Source organism: Corapipo altera, unplaced genomic scaffold (genome assembly GCF_003945725.1).
Source record: "Corapipo altera isolate COAL_440 unplaced genomic scaffold, ASM394572v1 66, whole genome shotgun sequence".
NCBI lineage: Eukaryota > Metazoa > Chordata > Aves > Passeriformes > Pipridae > Corapipo > Corapipo altera.
In genome coordinates this window covers 5,628,475-5,640,955 of record NW_020884924.1, presented here as the reverse complement: position 1 = coordinate 5,640,955, position 12,481 = coordinate 5,628,475, and the positions used below count along the sequence as shown (strand labels likewise).

The 12,481-nt window shown below is 36.1% G+C and overlaps 1 protein-coding gene across 7 annotated transcripts in view; it reads right to left on the bottom strand.

The window, feature by feature from the left end:
* The window catches only part of RELCH (RAB11 binding and LisH domain, coiled-coil and HEAT repeat containing), a 75,388-nt gene that overhangs the window by 20,981 nt on the left and 41,926 nt on the right, over positions 1 to 12,481 (bottom strand). For all 7 annotated transcript variants that reach the window (XR_003530031.1, XR_003530030.1, XM_027657463.1 and 4 more), the window contains 9 exons: positions 10,242 to 10,332; positions 7,637 to 7,708; positions 6,716 to 6,856; positions 6,079 to 6,243; positions 5,134 to 5,281; positions 2,469 to 2,625; positions 1,788 to 1,911; positions 695 to 743; positions 210 to 289 (listed from right to left, as the gene is read on the bottom strand). Coding sequence is in view for 5 of the 7 variants with exons in the window: in XM_027657463.1 (XP_027513264.1) it covers positions 210 to 289; positions 695 to 743; positions 1,788 to 1,911; positions 2,469 to 2,625; positions 5,134 to 5,281; positions 6,079 to 6,243; positions 6,716 to 6,856; positions 7,637 to 7,708; positions 10,242 to 10,332 (1,027 nt within the window). In the remaining 2 variants the exon portion in view is untranslated. The remainder of the gene's footprint in view (positions 1 to 209; positions 290 to 694; positions 744 to 1,787; positions 1,912 to 2,468; positions 2,626 to 5,133; positions 5,282 to 6,078; positions 6,244 to 6,715; positions 6,857 to 7,636; positions 7,709 to 10,241; positions 10,333 to 12,481) is intronic.

Here is a 12,481-nt window from a genome sequence, read left to right as displayed (position 1 = left end):
AGAGGGACATGGCAGCACGTGATCTAAATGTGCATCACTACCTCACTGGAAAACTTTGCTTTTAAGTGGGTTTACAGCTGCCTATTCATCTACCTATCTTAAAGCACAAGAACACTAAGTTTTCAGAGAAAACAGTAAGGTTTGTTGTTTTTTAAATAAATTTTACAAACTATTATACATTTAATGAAGAAACAGAAAAACAAACTTACCTGAATATAACATGTAAGGACCCCTGTTGCATAGATGGGAACTGTGGCTTTTGTTAGCACTCCATTACCTGCTGTGGAATCTAATGAAACACAGTGAAAAATTTAGGTTTTATACATACATATGAGGGTGTATCTAATGTGTATAATATATACTATATCTAGTATACTTACATGTGTGTTTTTAAGTATTACAGATTTCATCACTTTTTTTATATATCCATAGAGAATTTATATACATGTATGCATATATACACACACATGCTAAAATAATGCTTAAGTGGTATTTGGATTTGATTCTTATTTTGTACCTTACACATATTCTGCAACTTCAGAGTGTTCCATTCAGATTAAGATTAGATTTTTCAACATTTCACAAAGATCACAAATTTGAGAACTGTGCTCTGAAAACGTTATTTGAACAAGAGATTGACATTTTTTTTGGAGTTGCAGTTAAGTTCAACTCATTTGAGTAAAAAGCTACTTACCTATGTTTTCCTCAGACAGTCTTAAGATTTCCTGGAACTGTGGTTTTACCTATGCAAAGGATGATGAATCCCATGTAAGAAAACCTGTTACCAGTGTCTATTAACTTAAAAAAATATAAGAATTGAAAAATGAAAAAAAAAATTCCCCCTCTCCCAAAAAAACAACAGCCCCCCCTGAAACCACAAAAAGGACTTTTGATAGTACAGAAGGAACAAAAATCTTTAAAAAGCAAAGCCAGTTTTAGCAAAAATTGACAGTATAACATAAGATAGCAAAAATTTCTAGTGAGTACCCACAACACAAGTAGCAGTATTTAGTATCTGTGACACAAAAAGTTGAAGTATGTAAAACAAAAAAAAAGTTTATGTTTTGTATCTTTGCTGTCAATGAAGGACTCTCTTCCAAATACAGCTATGATAATCAGTATCAGAACAATTTTACAGAAGCAACAGTTTTACCAATAACTTACAGAAAGGGCTTTCAAAGACCAGAGACTTCTTTTAATCTCCTCTCTGGAAGCAGCATGTAATGCTAACACACTTGTATAATTTTATCTTTAGGTAATCCTCTCATGTTTTATGATTTCCTTTTTATATATTTTTTTTCATTATATTCAGAAGTTATTTTATGGGGAAAAATTATGTAATTCCCTGATAAGAATGTTTAGATGTCACCTACAGAAAATATTTCAGGTTGGGAAAGCATCAATTTTAAATATTCAATTAAGTACAGGTTGGAGTACTTATGTACATCACAAACTGCTGCTGCTCTGAAGAAAGAAAATTGTTAAATCATCAGAATTAGGATGATCTCTCCCACTCTCTCTGTCATTCACAAAGCAATATGAAGAATACAGTTTAAAAAACTGAATCATTCCTTGTTGGGCAAGATGAGGTAGCCATTCCAAAATGTCCAAAACCAGAAAAGGATGGATACAGAACTTTACGTTTAAATGTACTTATGGAAAAGCATCATTGTGACTTGAAAATATAAATGGTCACATAAAGTGTGAGTATTCAGACATACCGTAAATATAGAGAATGTATATTATCAAGGTACTCTGTAAGTAGAATATTTAAGGTAATATCTTACCTTAGTGTTTGTAAAAATTTTCCCAAATGTCCTACAAAGTCTCCAGAAAAATCTAGAGAACTCATGGACACAGGCAGTTGATGCTACATTGATCTTGCCAACTATTTCTATAAGCTGTGGTAGCCTAAAAATCAGGAAACAAAAGGATATTAAACACTACTCTGATCTTTTGTTTCTCTCCAGTTACATTTGTATAGATTTACTGTTTATATTAATAAATACATGCACACAGAGAACACTACCGGTTCTAATAAAATTAACTACTTGTTCCATACAATTCCTGACCCATGAAGAAAGCAAGGGTTCAGGTGCCAGAAAAGTCTGACCTACATTTTCAAACACCTGTTACTATCATAAGATAGTTGGAATACAACAGTCTTCAGTTCAACAGAGAATCGAGTATACCAGAAAAAAAAAAAAGAAAAAACCCAACCTTATCAGAGCAAGTAGCAACCTACATATTCTGTTAGATTGTTGATATTTTTTGAATAAAATCAAAGCCAATTCAGCATGAAAATTAAAATGCCTGAAATAAACTCAATGTTTTCCTCTTCGGTAATTCTCAAAGACAATCACACTTAGTATTCTCTTAGTCACTAATTGTTAAACATGACCATGCTTAAGAACTATTAATTTTGATACATTTTAAAATTAGGAATCCTAAGATACAAACTAACTCACAGTTGATTGACTACCCATAGCAGAGACTCCCAGCCTGTGGTACCCTCATGTTCTAGCTGATAGTCATAGAGTTGCAACAACACTGCTAATTGCTCGCGGCTTCCAATGATGATGGCCACATCCTGAAGCGGCGATACGGGTCGGGGGAATCTAGTGACTGTAACAGCAGAGAACAAGCAATTGTGAACAAAAGAAGATGATAACACCATGGAGGTGATGTCTGAAATGAGAGCCAAGAAAGTAGGAGAATCATTAGGTGTCTTCTGTATAAGGTTATCAAATTGTTTTTAAAAAAATTAGTGAGTTAAAATCATCTCTGAAGAGATTATGTAACTCACTTAACATGAGAAAATGCTGATACAGGGAGATTATGCAATTATCATTGCCAGCATGGCTTCACCAAGGTCAAATCTTTCTTGAGCAACTTAGTGGCCTTCTGTGATGGAGTGACCACATCTGTGAACAAGTGAGGTTGTAAAGCCTTTGACAGTCTCCTGTAACATCCTTCTCTCTAAACCGTAGAGACATGAATTTGATGGATAGACTTTTCAGTGAATGAGGAACTGACAGGATGGTTAAATCCAGAGGGGAGTGGTCAACAGCTCAGTGCCCAGATAAACATCAGCAACAAGTGGTGTCCCTGATGCATCCATAGTGGGACCAGTACTGTTCAATATCTACACCAATGACATGGACAGTGGGATCAACTGCACCCTCAGCAAGTTTGCAGGTGACATGTAGCTGCGTGCTGCAGCTGACATACCTGAGGGATGGGATGACATCCAGAGGGACCAGGACAAGTTTGAGATGTGGGCCCATGGGAACCTCATGAGGTTCAACAAGGTCAAGTAAAAGGTGCTGCACCTGGGTCAGGGTAACCCCCTGTACCAATACAGGCTGGGGGATATGAAGGGATTGAAAGTAGACTCCGGGGTACCAGTGGGTGAAAAAACTGGACACAACCCAGTAATGTCTGTGTGCAGCCTAGAAAGCCAAATGTAGCCTGGGCTACATCAAAAGAATCATGGTCAACAGGTTGCTCTCATGAGACCCCCACCCATAATATTGCATCTGGCTCTGGGGTGCCCAGCACAGAAAAAGCATGGAGCTGCTGCAGCAAGTCCAGAGAAGGGCCACGAAGATGTAAACAAAGAGATAGAGCACCTCTCCTAAGAGGAAAGGCTCATAGTTGGGCTTGTTCAGCCTGAAGAAGAGAAGGCTCCAGGAAGAGTATTGTGACTTTTCAATACTTAAAGAGGGCTTATAAAAAATATGGGGACAGACTTTTTAATAGGGTCTTTCGTGATAGTACAAGGGTAATGGTTTTAAAAAGGGGGTAGATTCAGACTAGGTAAGGAAGAAATTCTTTACAGTGAGAGTGGTGAAACACTGAAACAGCTTGCTAAGAGAGGTGATAAATGCCCCATCCCTGAAAATATTCAAGGTCAGATTGGATGGAGCTCTGAGCAACCTGATCTAGCTGAAGTTCCTGCTTAGTGCAGGGGGATTTAGAACTACATGACCCTTAAATGTCCCTTCAAACCTTCCAATTCTATGATTCCGAAGAACACAGCACAGATTTACAGCAAGCTGACTTCTATCGCTACACTCAAATCACCTAATGGCTCCTGACTTTATATATAAGTAGTTTATGATGCTCCCCACTCCCATCCCCAACTCCTTAATTATTATTATCAGAAGAGAATAATTTACACTTTAAAAGCAAGACCACAAAAAATTCTAGACCATTAAAATATATGGGGACTGAAAGCCTGCTACATCAACACACTGCTTTTATTTTTTTTTAATTCATACTTAAAATTATTCAGCAATGAAGTTAACCAACAAGAGCATCATCTTTCCTACTGCAAAACTCAAGAAAGCCAGCTAATAATTCCTGCAATGCTTCCAGATTAATGAAAAGTATGTGAGATTTTTTCCATCACTTTTGTGGAGGAAAAAAAATATCAGACTAGGCTGAAACTTGAAATTTTTCAATTCTTTAAGAAGTCGTTACCCTTTCTTTGCATCTCCACACACAGCACTATTATCAGCATGTGGCAGGTACTACCAATAATAGCTTTAAAAAGCATTTGCAACAGAAGAAAACACTTTACAGGTTAAGATTGCTGATCTAAGTTCAACTTCACTATGAGGCCATTGATTAATAGAATGGTTTGATTTGCAAGGGACCGTAAAGATGATCTAGTTCCAGCCCCCCTACCATGGGTAGGGACACCTTCCACTAGACGAGGTTGCTCAAAACTGCACCCAACGTGGTCTTGAGCACTGCCAGGCATGGTGCAGTCTTCTAAGATACTCCATAGACACATAACAGATGGTGACACTCCTGCACTACACTGTATTTTTCCCACTTCAGAAATTTGTAAGAATTAATTGAAACTGAGGCTACCCTTCCTGAGCTGTTATTGGCTATTAATGTAAATCAGTTCTTCAGAAACCTTTAGGAAGTACAGTTAAAAATTGCTTTGCATTCTCAAAGTTTCTTACAAGAAGCAGAGAAGAATACAGAGATGAAATAAAAAATTTTGGTGATAATCAAGTCTCTCAAGCATAGTAAGGGGTGGAAAAAGGAAGCATTACTTAAGGATTTGCTAAGGGAGATCAATATGAAAAAAATCCATATGAGAAATTAATCATTTACCTTCTATTTGTGGTACTTCTCCCTGAAGTTTAGCCTTGCTTGTGAAAGGTGCATTCTGTAGCACCAGTGCAAACAATGAAGGAATCAATGACTGCAGAGCAGACAGATACATGTGAAGCTTATGTTCATCCAAGCCATGTTCTCCTTCCTGAAACAAACAGGACATTTACTCAAAGTTTTCAATTTGGATGATGTATTCATTGGCAAGAGATGAACACATCTGCGATGAGCTTCTACACAAAGACACTAATTATACAGTAATTTAGCCTAACCACAAACTTACTTTGTCTCATCATCCAAATCCCCTTGTCACTCTTAAGTCACCTCTACTCAAAAGATTCAGGCAATACATTTAGCAGTTCATGCTGATAAGTAGATTGATATTTTGAAAGAACATTTTTAGTACATTTTGGAAATGTGGAACCTTTGTCTCAGAGACCAAGGCACCTAAACTGAATAAACTAGTCGCCTGCACCGTGAAAGCAAGCATCTTGTTTCAATCTGTTAGACAGTTATGAGGTACCCAATTTTTCTACAACTTTTGAGATATCTACCAAATCAAGTGTGCAAACTGGATCATAATTGCAAATGACCTAACTAAGCCATTCAATTCTACTTTGTTTGCTTATTTAATAAAAATTGCACTTTATTAAAAACTACACAATTTAAATATTGGGCAAATGCTATTAGGTTATAAAGCAGAACAGTATTAAAGAACAATATGTTTAGTTTTGGAGGGGTTGGTGGTTTTTCTTTTTTTTTTTCCCTCCTTCTTCCAGTAGACAAGTAAAAGAGTCACAACAAGCATCTCCAGAAAATTTTTCACTCAGAGAACATTATATACCAACTATTTGCATTTTTGTTTTTTTTTTTTTTTTTACAAGTTTGCATATTTAATAAGAATACACAGAAAATTCTCCAATGTAGAAACAGCTGAACACATACCCTGAGCAATTTTTCAATTTTATTTAGCAGTGTAGGTATAAGATGGAACTGTAGATTTCCCAGTTCTGTTGTCCAGGCAGCATAAGCAGGTAAAAATACCTGATGTGTTGCACTAACCACACGTTCTGAAGGGTCTCCTAGAGCTGAAAGCAGCAATTCAAAGCCCTGGCAAAAGACAATGAAGAATGTACTTATTTCTCTAAAATTTATGTACACGTTACCACTCTGCCTTCAAAAACTCAGAAGACAGAAGTACTTTATTTTCACTTCTCTGAAACATTATTAGGCAGCATTAAGCTGAACTACAGGTAGGCTTTGTTGTAGCAAATGAATTTGCTAGCAAGTGATGGTATCAAAGTGCCTAACAGTATCAGGTGGGCAGTGAAATGGTATGTTCTTAAAGGTAAATTATGAATTATTAGAGAAGCTTTTGTATAAGGTTTATACCTGAAGTTTTAATGCTACCTGTAGTTTTTCTGTTTGGTCTTGGTGAAACAGTAAAATCAACATTCATATATTCATAATTTTTAAAAGTATCTGGAAAGATTTAATAAAAATACAGGAAATATGCGTCCCCCTACTCATGAAGTATCTATAGAAAAAATTTTATACATACAGAAGCCAAACCAAATTATACCTGTTGATATTTGTCTGGATCATCAATATAGCCCATAATGATGCCAAGGCTTTTGATCACAGCTTCTCGTACCAGATCTGCCTTATCTTCCATTAGCATTTGTTGCAGCATGGAAAGTACTAACGAACTACGAATTTCTTTCTGTTTGTAAATGAAAAACATATTTGTTAAATCCAGTGAAACAAGAAATGTGGGTTTGTATCAATTTTTATAAATAATTTGCATTTCTGTTAGTGCTCACAAACAAAATCCCTTCCTCCAACCACAGATCCCTTTATGAATATTACATGTTCAGTTTTCACAAAAGAAGATGAATGAATATAAAATGTCAGTAGCTTCATTAGGGTGCCTTTTGTCCTACTAAGCACAGAACTCAAGTCCTTTAAGTCGTATGGAACCAAAGATAACTAAAGCAATAAAACTACTATAGGTTTAGACTTAAAACAGAATCTGTAATCACTGCATTGTTAAATTGAAGAAGAGGCCTTTTTTATTTAGTTCTGAAGCTTCAAATTCTAGTTTGCCACTGACTTCTTCTTCTAACTGGCAGCACTCCTATTGTAACAGTTCACAGTGTCTGAAGAACTCTATTATTGGGTGTCAGTTCTTTTTTCACAGATTGTTTCCTTAATTGGTCCTATCTTTTCTTAATTTTTACTGAAACAAATATTTTTTCAGAACATACTGTTTTTGGAAACATTTTATACCTAGATTAATCTGTATTTCTTCATAATAAGCTATCTCCTTCTTAGTGTGATTTACTGAATCTCACATGTGTGACATAAAGTAGAAGACAATGTGACTGTCTATGCACAACATACACACTTGTGAACATTTAAAATTATACAGGATGTTTACATTATGGAACAGATTTTCACCTTGCTTTCACTTGAGAGGTATTTGATGTCTATTAATACTTACTGGAAGGTAGGGTGCAAGAGCTCCACAGGATTCTGCTACCAGTAGCCGTCGCTCTGGGTATTTGTGGTTGATCTGGTAAAGACAAGCAGATTGGCTGTTTGCTTTGCAGTAACCAGTATTCAAATGTGGTTAGAATGCACTGCAACAGAGGAATGTGCCTGCACGTCTTCAATAAACATTGACGAATAAAGAGAAGGTGAAAGCAGTGTATGGAATGAAGAATATGCATAACTCCTGAGCTGGAATGTCATGAAATATTTTGTATTATGTAGCCCTTCAGGAGAGACGTTCCTCTAAGAACTACACAAGTGCCCTCTAGTGCTCTGAGCCAACCAGTGTAGAAGAGCTGCCTAGGTCTCACTGAACAATCACGGTCAAAAGAAGGCACACATATTAAGCCAAAAAGTATTTGTGTGCTGTTGAAGTTCTGCTCTCAAGTCCTTCATAAAAATGTGGCTGAAAACAACTCTTATTGCCGAGAACCTCTGGATCCCATGCTACCTGCCCTTTCCACTCAAAAGCTGCTTGAAAATTCTGCCTTACAAATTTATTATTGACACTTTGGAACCAAGTTTGCATCCTGGTAGAGTCAGATTTAAGAGCCAGTGAAATGGCTGAACAATGAAACAAAAAAAACTTTGCGAATAAAAAATTTCATGGTAAAATGGTGAGAGGGAAATGTGAATATTTTGATGCTGTCAGATAAAATTAGGATATGCAGTATGTGGTGCAACTGTTTCTCTCTTGCTATGCAGTGTATAGCCTTGGTAAGACAACCATGTTACCACAGAGAAAACCGAGGTACTCACTACCTTCTTTGTCTCTGCCTTTCCTGGGAAGAATTGCTTTTAGTAGTCTGAGGTCCTTAAACCCCATGTCAAATTCTGGAGCAAGGAAGATCTTTGGTAGAGAATTATCAGGTTAGGAAATATTCAAAGAAATTGGACATATGCTAGTCTGTGGCCCTGATGGGGATGCACCCATGAACACTCAGAGAGCTGGCTGATGTCATTCCAAGATTGCTCTTGATAATCAACAAAATGTTGGGGTAATGGGGGAGGCTCCCGAGGACTGGAAGAAAGTAAATGTCACTGCTACCTTCAGGAAGGGCAAGACAGAGGATTCAGTGTAACACAGGCCAGCCTGCCTCACATCAGTTCCTGGGAACGTGTTGGAGCAATTCATCTTGGAAAGCATTTCCAAACAAATGAAGGGCAAGAAGGGGGCTGGAAATAGCCATATATATTTATATAGGAAAAACCACACATGACCAACCTGACAGTTTTCTGAGATGACTGGCACAATGAACAAGGTGAGAGCGGTGAAAAGGTAGAAAATGATGCGTATACTTGAGTTCCTTCTACAAACTCAAGATTTGTGACAATGAGATTCAGCTGGTATTTTGCTGAAGAAAATAATGACCTGGTTCAAACTTTGGCAAACTGCATTAAATAAATGCATTATGACACATGACTTGGCAGCCTGATATGCTGTACTGTTACAGTTGGACTTGTTTCTATTTCGCATCGGCAATTAGCAAGGAATGGATGACAAAGATGTGCTCTTACTGAGGTGAGACTGACTTTTTAAGCACAATCTAAATTTCATGAGGACTAAGAAAACAAAATGTTGCTTATTTTATGTTCAACTTCTATTGTCATGAGAGCTTCATTTAAACAGCAGATACATCAGTCATGCATACAAGCACAACTGCTGCATATAATACATACTTCTACTGTCAGAAAGCATTAAGGTTATTAAAGCTTGGACTTTATTGTGAGACATAGATTGCTGTGTTATGCAAGAAACAGTAGAAAATTACCAGAGCAGAAAGACTGTGCCATCAAAGCAAGTATTACCACTCCGTCACAGCTTAGTTATTTGTTGTCTTTTGGTCAATGATGAACTCCCTTTTCTTCATTATAAGGAAAATTGCCACACATTTTCACCTGAACTCATGTTACTCTGTTTATATGCCTCAGATGAAACAGTAACAGCATTTCAGTTTGGTTGTTCAGTTATTTCTTTTAATTTATAGTATCTGTGGAAAAAGTCACTGTGATTCTAGAAGTCACATGTAAACTTCAGGTTGATCTCACCAGAGTAAAATCATGCCCATCTACAGGAGACTTACTTATGACTACTTTAATCTTTGATTTTTAAGAATTTAAACTATCTGAAGTGTGGACACTACTCCAGGGACTTAGCACAACATAAAAGAATCAGCAAATGAAATCTCTGAATGAAAACAGACTTCCAGCAGTCTGGAAATCACAGTCCAAATTATAAAGGTACCTACCTAGCAATAGGTTAGGCAACCTATGATGATGAATATGTGTATATCTACATTTCAATATAACAAACTTATTCTGGTATATGCAAGTAACTAGAATCTCTAGATAGTCTTTAACATGTTTTCCACATTTAAGGTTTTTTTAATGCTATATAGAGGTATATATAATGAGGACAACAACATCCAAATATCTTTCTGTAAAATACTTTAAACTGCCATTCATTGAAAAACAAAACCAAAACAACCTCCTCAAACAAACATCTATGAATTTTTAACTAATTTTCCAGTGCAAAGCACAAAATAATCAGTTACCTGCTCCCAACACTGTGGTAAAAGTTCAGCTTCTACACGTGTTGGTCCAACATGTCGGGCAAATGCCACACATCCAGTTAGTATCATCTGTCTGAAAACATAAATTTAAAGCTTTAATTTGTTTATAAAGTTCTATAATATATGAAATACATTCTTTAACTTAAGAAAAGCAGATGCTGACAGGCAACAGGTAGTTGTCTATAGTCAAGATTTCACACCATACACACTGACTTAAAAGTCTAAATCTTAAATTGAAAGCCACCATTGTCCCTGCTCATTGCAAGGCAGGGATTTGCCTAGATGACCTTCAAATGTCCCTTCCAATCCAAGCTATTCTATGATTCTACCTTGCTTTGTATTTAAGAGGTCTTTTCCAGAATCTTGCAGATCCCAAACTCCACAAACCAGAGCCTGAGAATCTCTGATTTGGCTACTTCTGATTTCCTGTGTCTGAGATAGGGAGTCTCTGACTGAATCTCTCATTTAATTCTTCGTACTGAATACTATCATGCATCATGCAATAAAAGGATCTAAATTACTTAATACTGTGTGCACACTGAAGTGCACATACTGCTTTTATTTAGTAGCATTTGTGAGATTTAATGGACTTTGTTCAAAGCGAGTAACTTAATTCTTTTGACATGGTTTTGCGATATTTTAATGTGCAAGTTACTGTCACCTCTCCTAAAACTCTGGACTTCACTCCTGTGAGAAGTCTTCTAAAGCCCACTACAAAATGGAAGCAATTAATCAATCAGTAGTATCTGTACCTGTTATTTGTATTCATATTCTTAGATTTTTTTTATCTTTCTTCAAAGTTTGCAAGAAATTGCCATTGTTCTATCAAATTCATAAGCAGAGATATATTTAAAATGTCAATGAGATTGTACTTATCTGTAATTTGTGGTACTTTAACTTATAAAATGAGTGTTTATCTTGCTAAGATTTTTTTACTTCTATTTCTCCTGTTAATAGGATTGGAAAAATACTAACTTTGCATGCAATTCAACAATTCTATTTACTTTTAGTGCCTACATGAACTCTTAAATAACCAGTTTCAAATCACAATGCATAGATACAAGACACTCTTTTTATCACCTCCACAGTAAGATTAGGACGCACTTATTCATTATTACTTTGTGCAATCAAGTCAGAATGAACTTGTTACCGTTTCAGTGTGGTGTCTAAACTCCTAAATATTTACTGTAGCTAACAGTATCCCCTTAAGGTTGAAAGGCAGAGATTCTGCTGGTTATTTCTTTAATAATTATAGAATATAGTCCATCAAAAAAAGATTCATTCAATTTCAGAATCTTTTTAGGAGAAAGAGCCTATAAAAAAGATTTATTTTTTTTATCCCAGCATTCCTCAGGCCAACAATTAGAGCAAGCTCTTTGGTTTTGTGTTGGGGATCTTTGAGGGTTTTAGCTCTCTACCAGGTACAAAGAACTAGACCTTTGATCAAGATAAAAAGGATGGGGGAAAATGAAATCGTTAGATAAAACTCAAGAAAACAACATCTAATATGTGATAGCAATATGGAGACAAAAGCCTGTGGTAGTTCTGAGTTCTACAGCAAACAAAGAAGGCATTCAAATTACTGTCTTTGGCTCTATACACTTCACCTAATCACAGAATGGGGAAACAGAATATGCATTTTTAAGATATTAGAAAAGATAATGGCAGAATACAGTAATCACTTGAAATCTTCTGCATTAGAAATGTGTTAAAATATATTTTTTTCTCAAATCAAACATTCTCAAAAGTGTTCCATGAAATCTCAAAATAAACTGGGATTTCCTTTTGCCTTTCCTATAAAGAAGTGAACTTCAAGAGCTTTCAAAAATATTAAAAGATAATGTTTGAAATATTTTACTGCAAGCATCTTAAAAGTATATGACAATAGCCTTCCAGGGAAGCCTTCCAGCCTGCATTCCAGGGAAAAAGGCTGTAAGGATCTCAGCAACATGTGATTGAAACAAAAAATGTTAATATTAAGCTGTTAAAGAAACTGCAGTCCAGATTGGATATGAGAATAACTTCCAGGTTATGGACTTCTGATCCCTTAGGCAGGAATATAAAGAAAATCAGTGTGATTCAGCAGACACCAGTTTGCTTAATCAGTACAGAAAACAACGTGAAATCAAGAATCAAACTAGAGGAACAAGGCAGAAGATACAGTAGAGCAGATATTATCTAGCATTTCTAAATTCTTTCTAGATGTTTTTAAAAGTGACTGT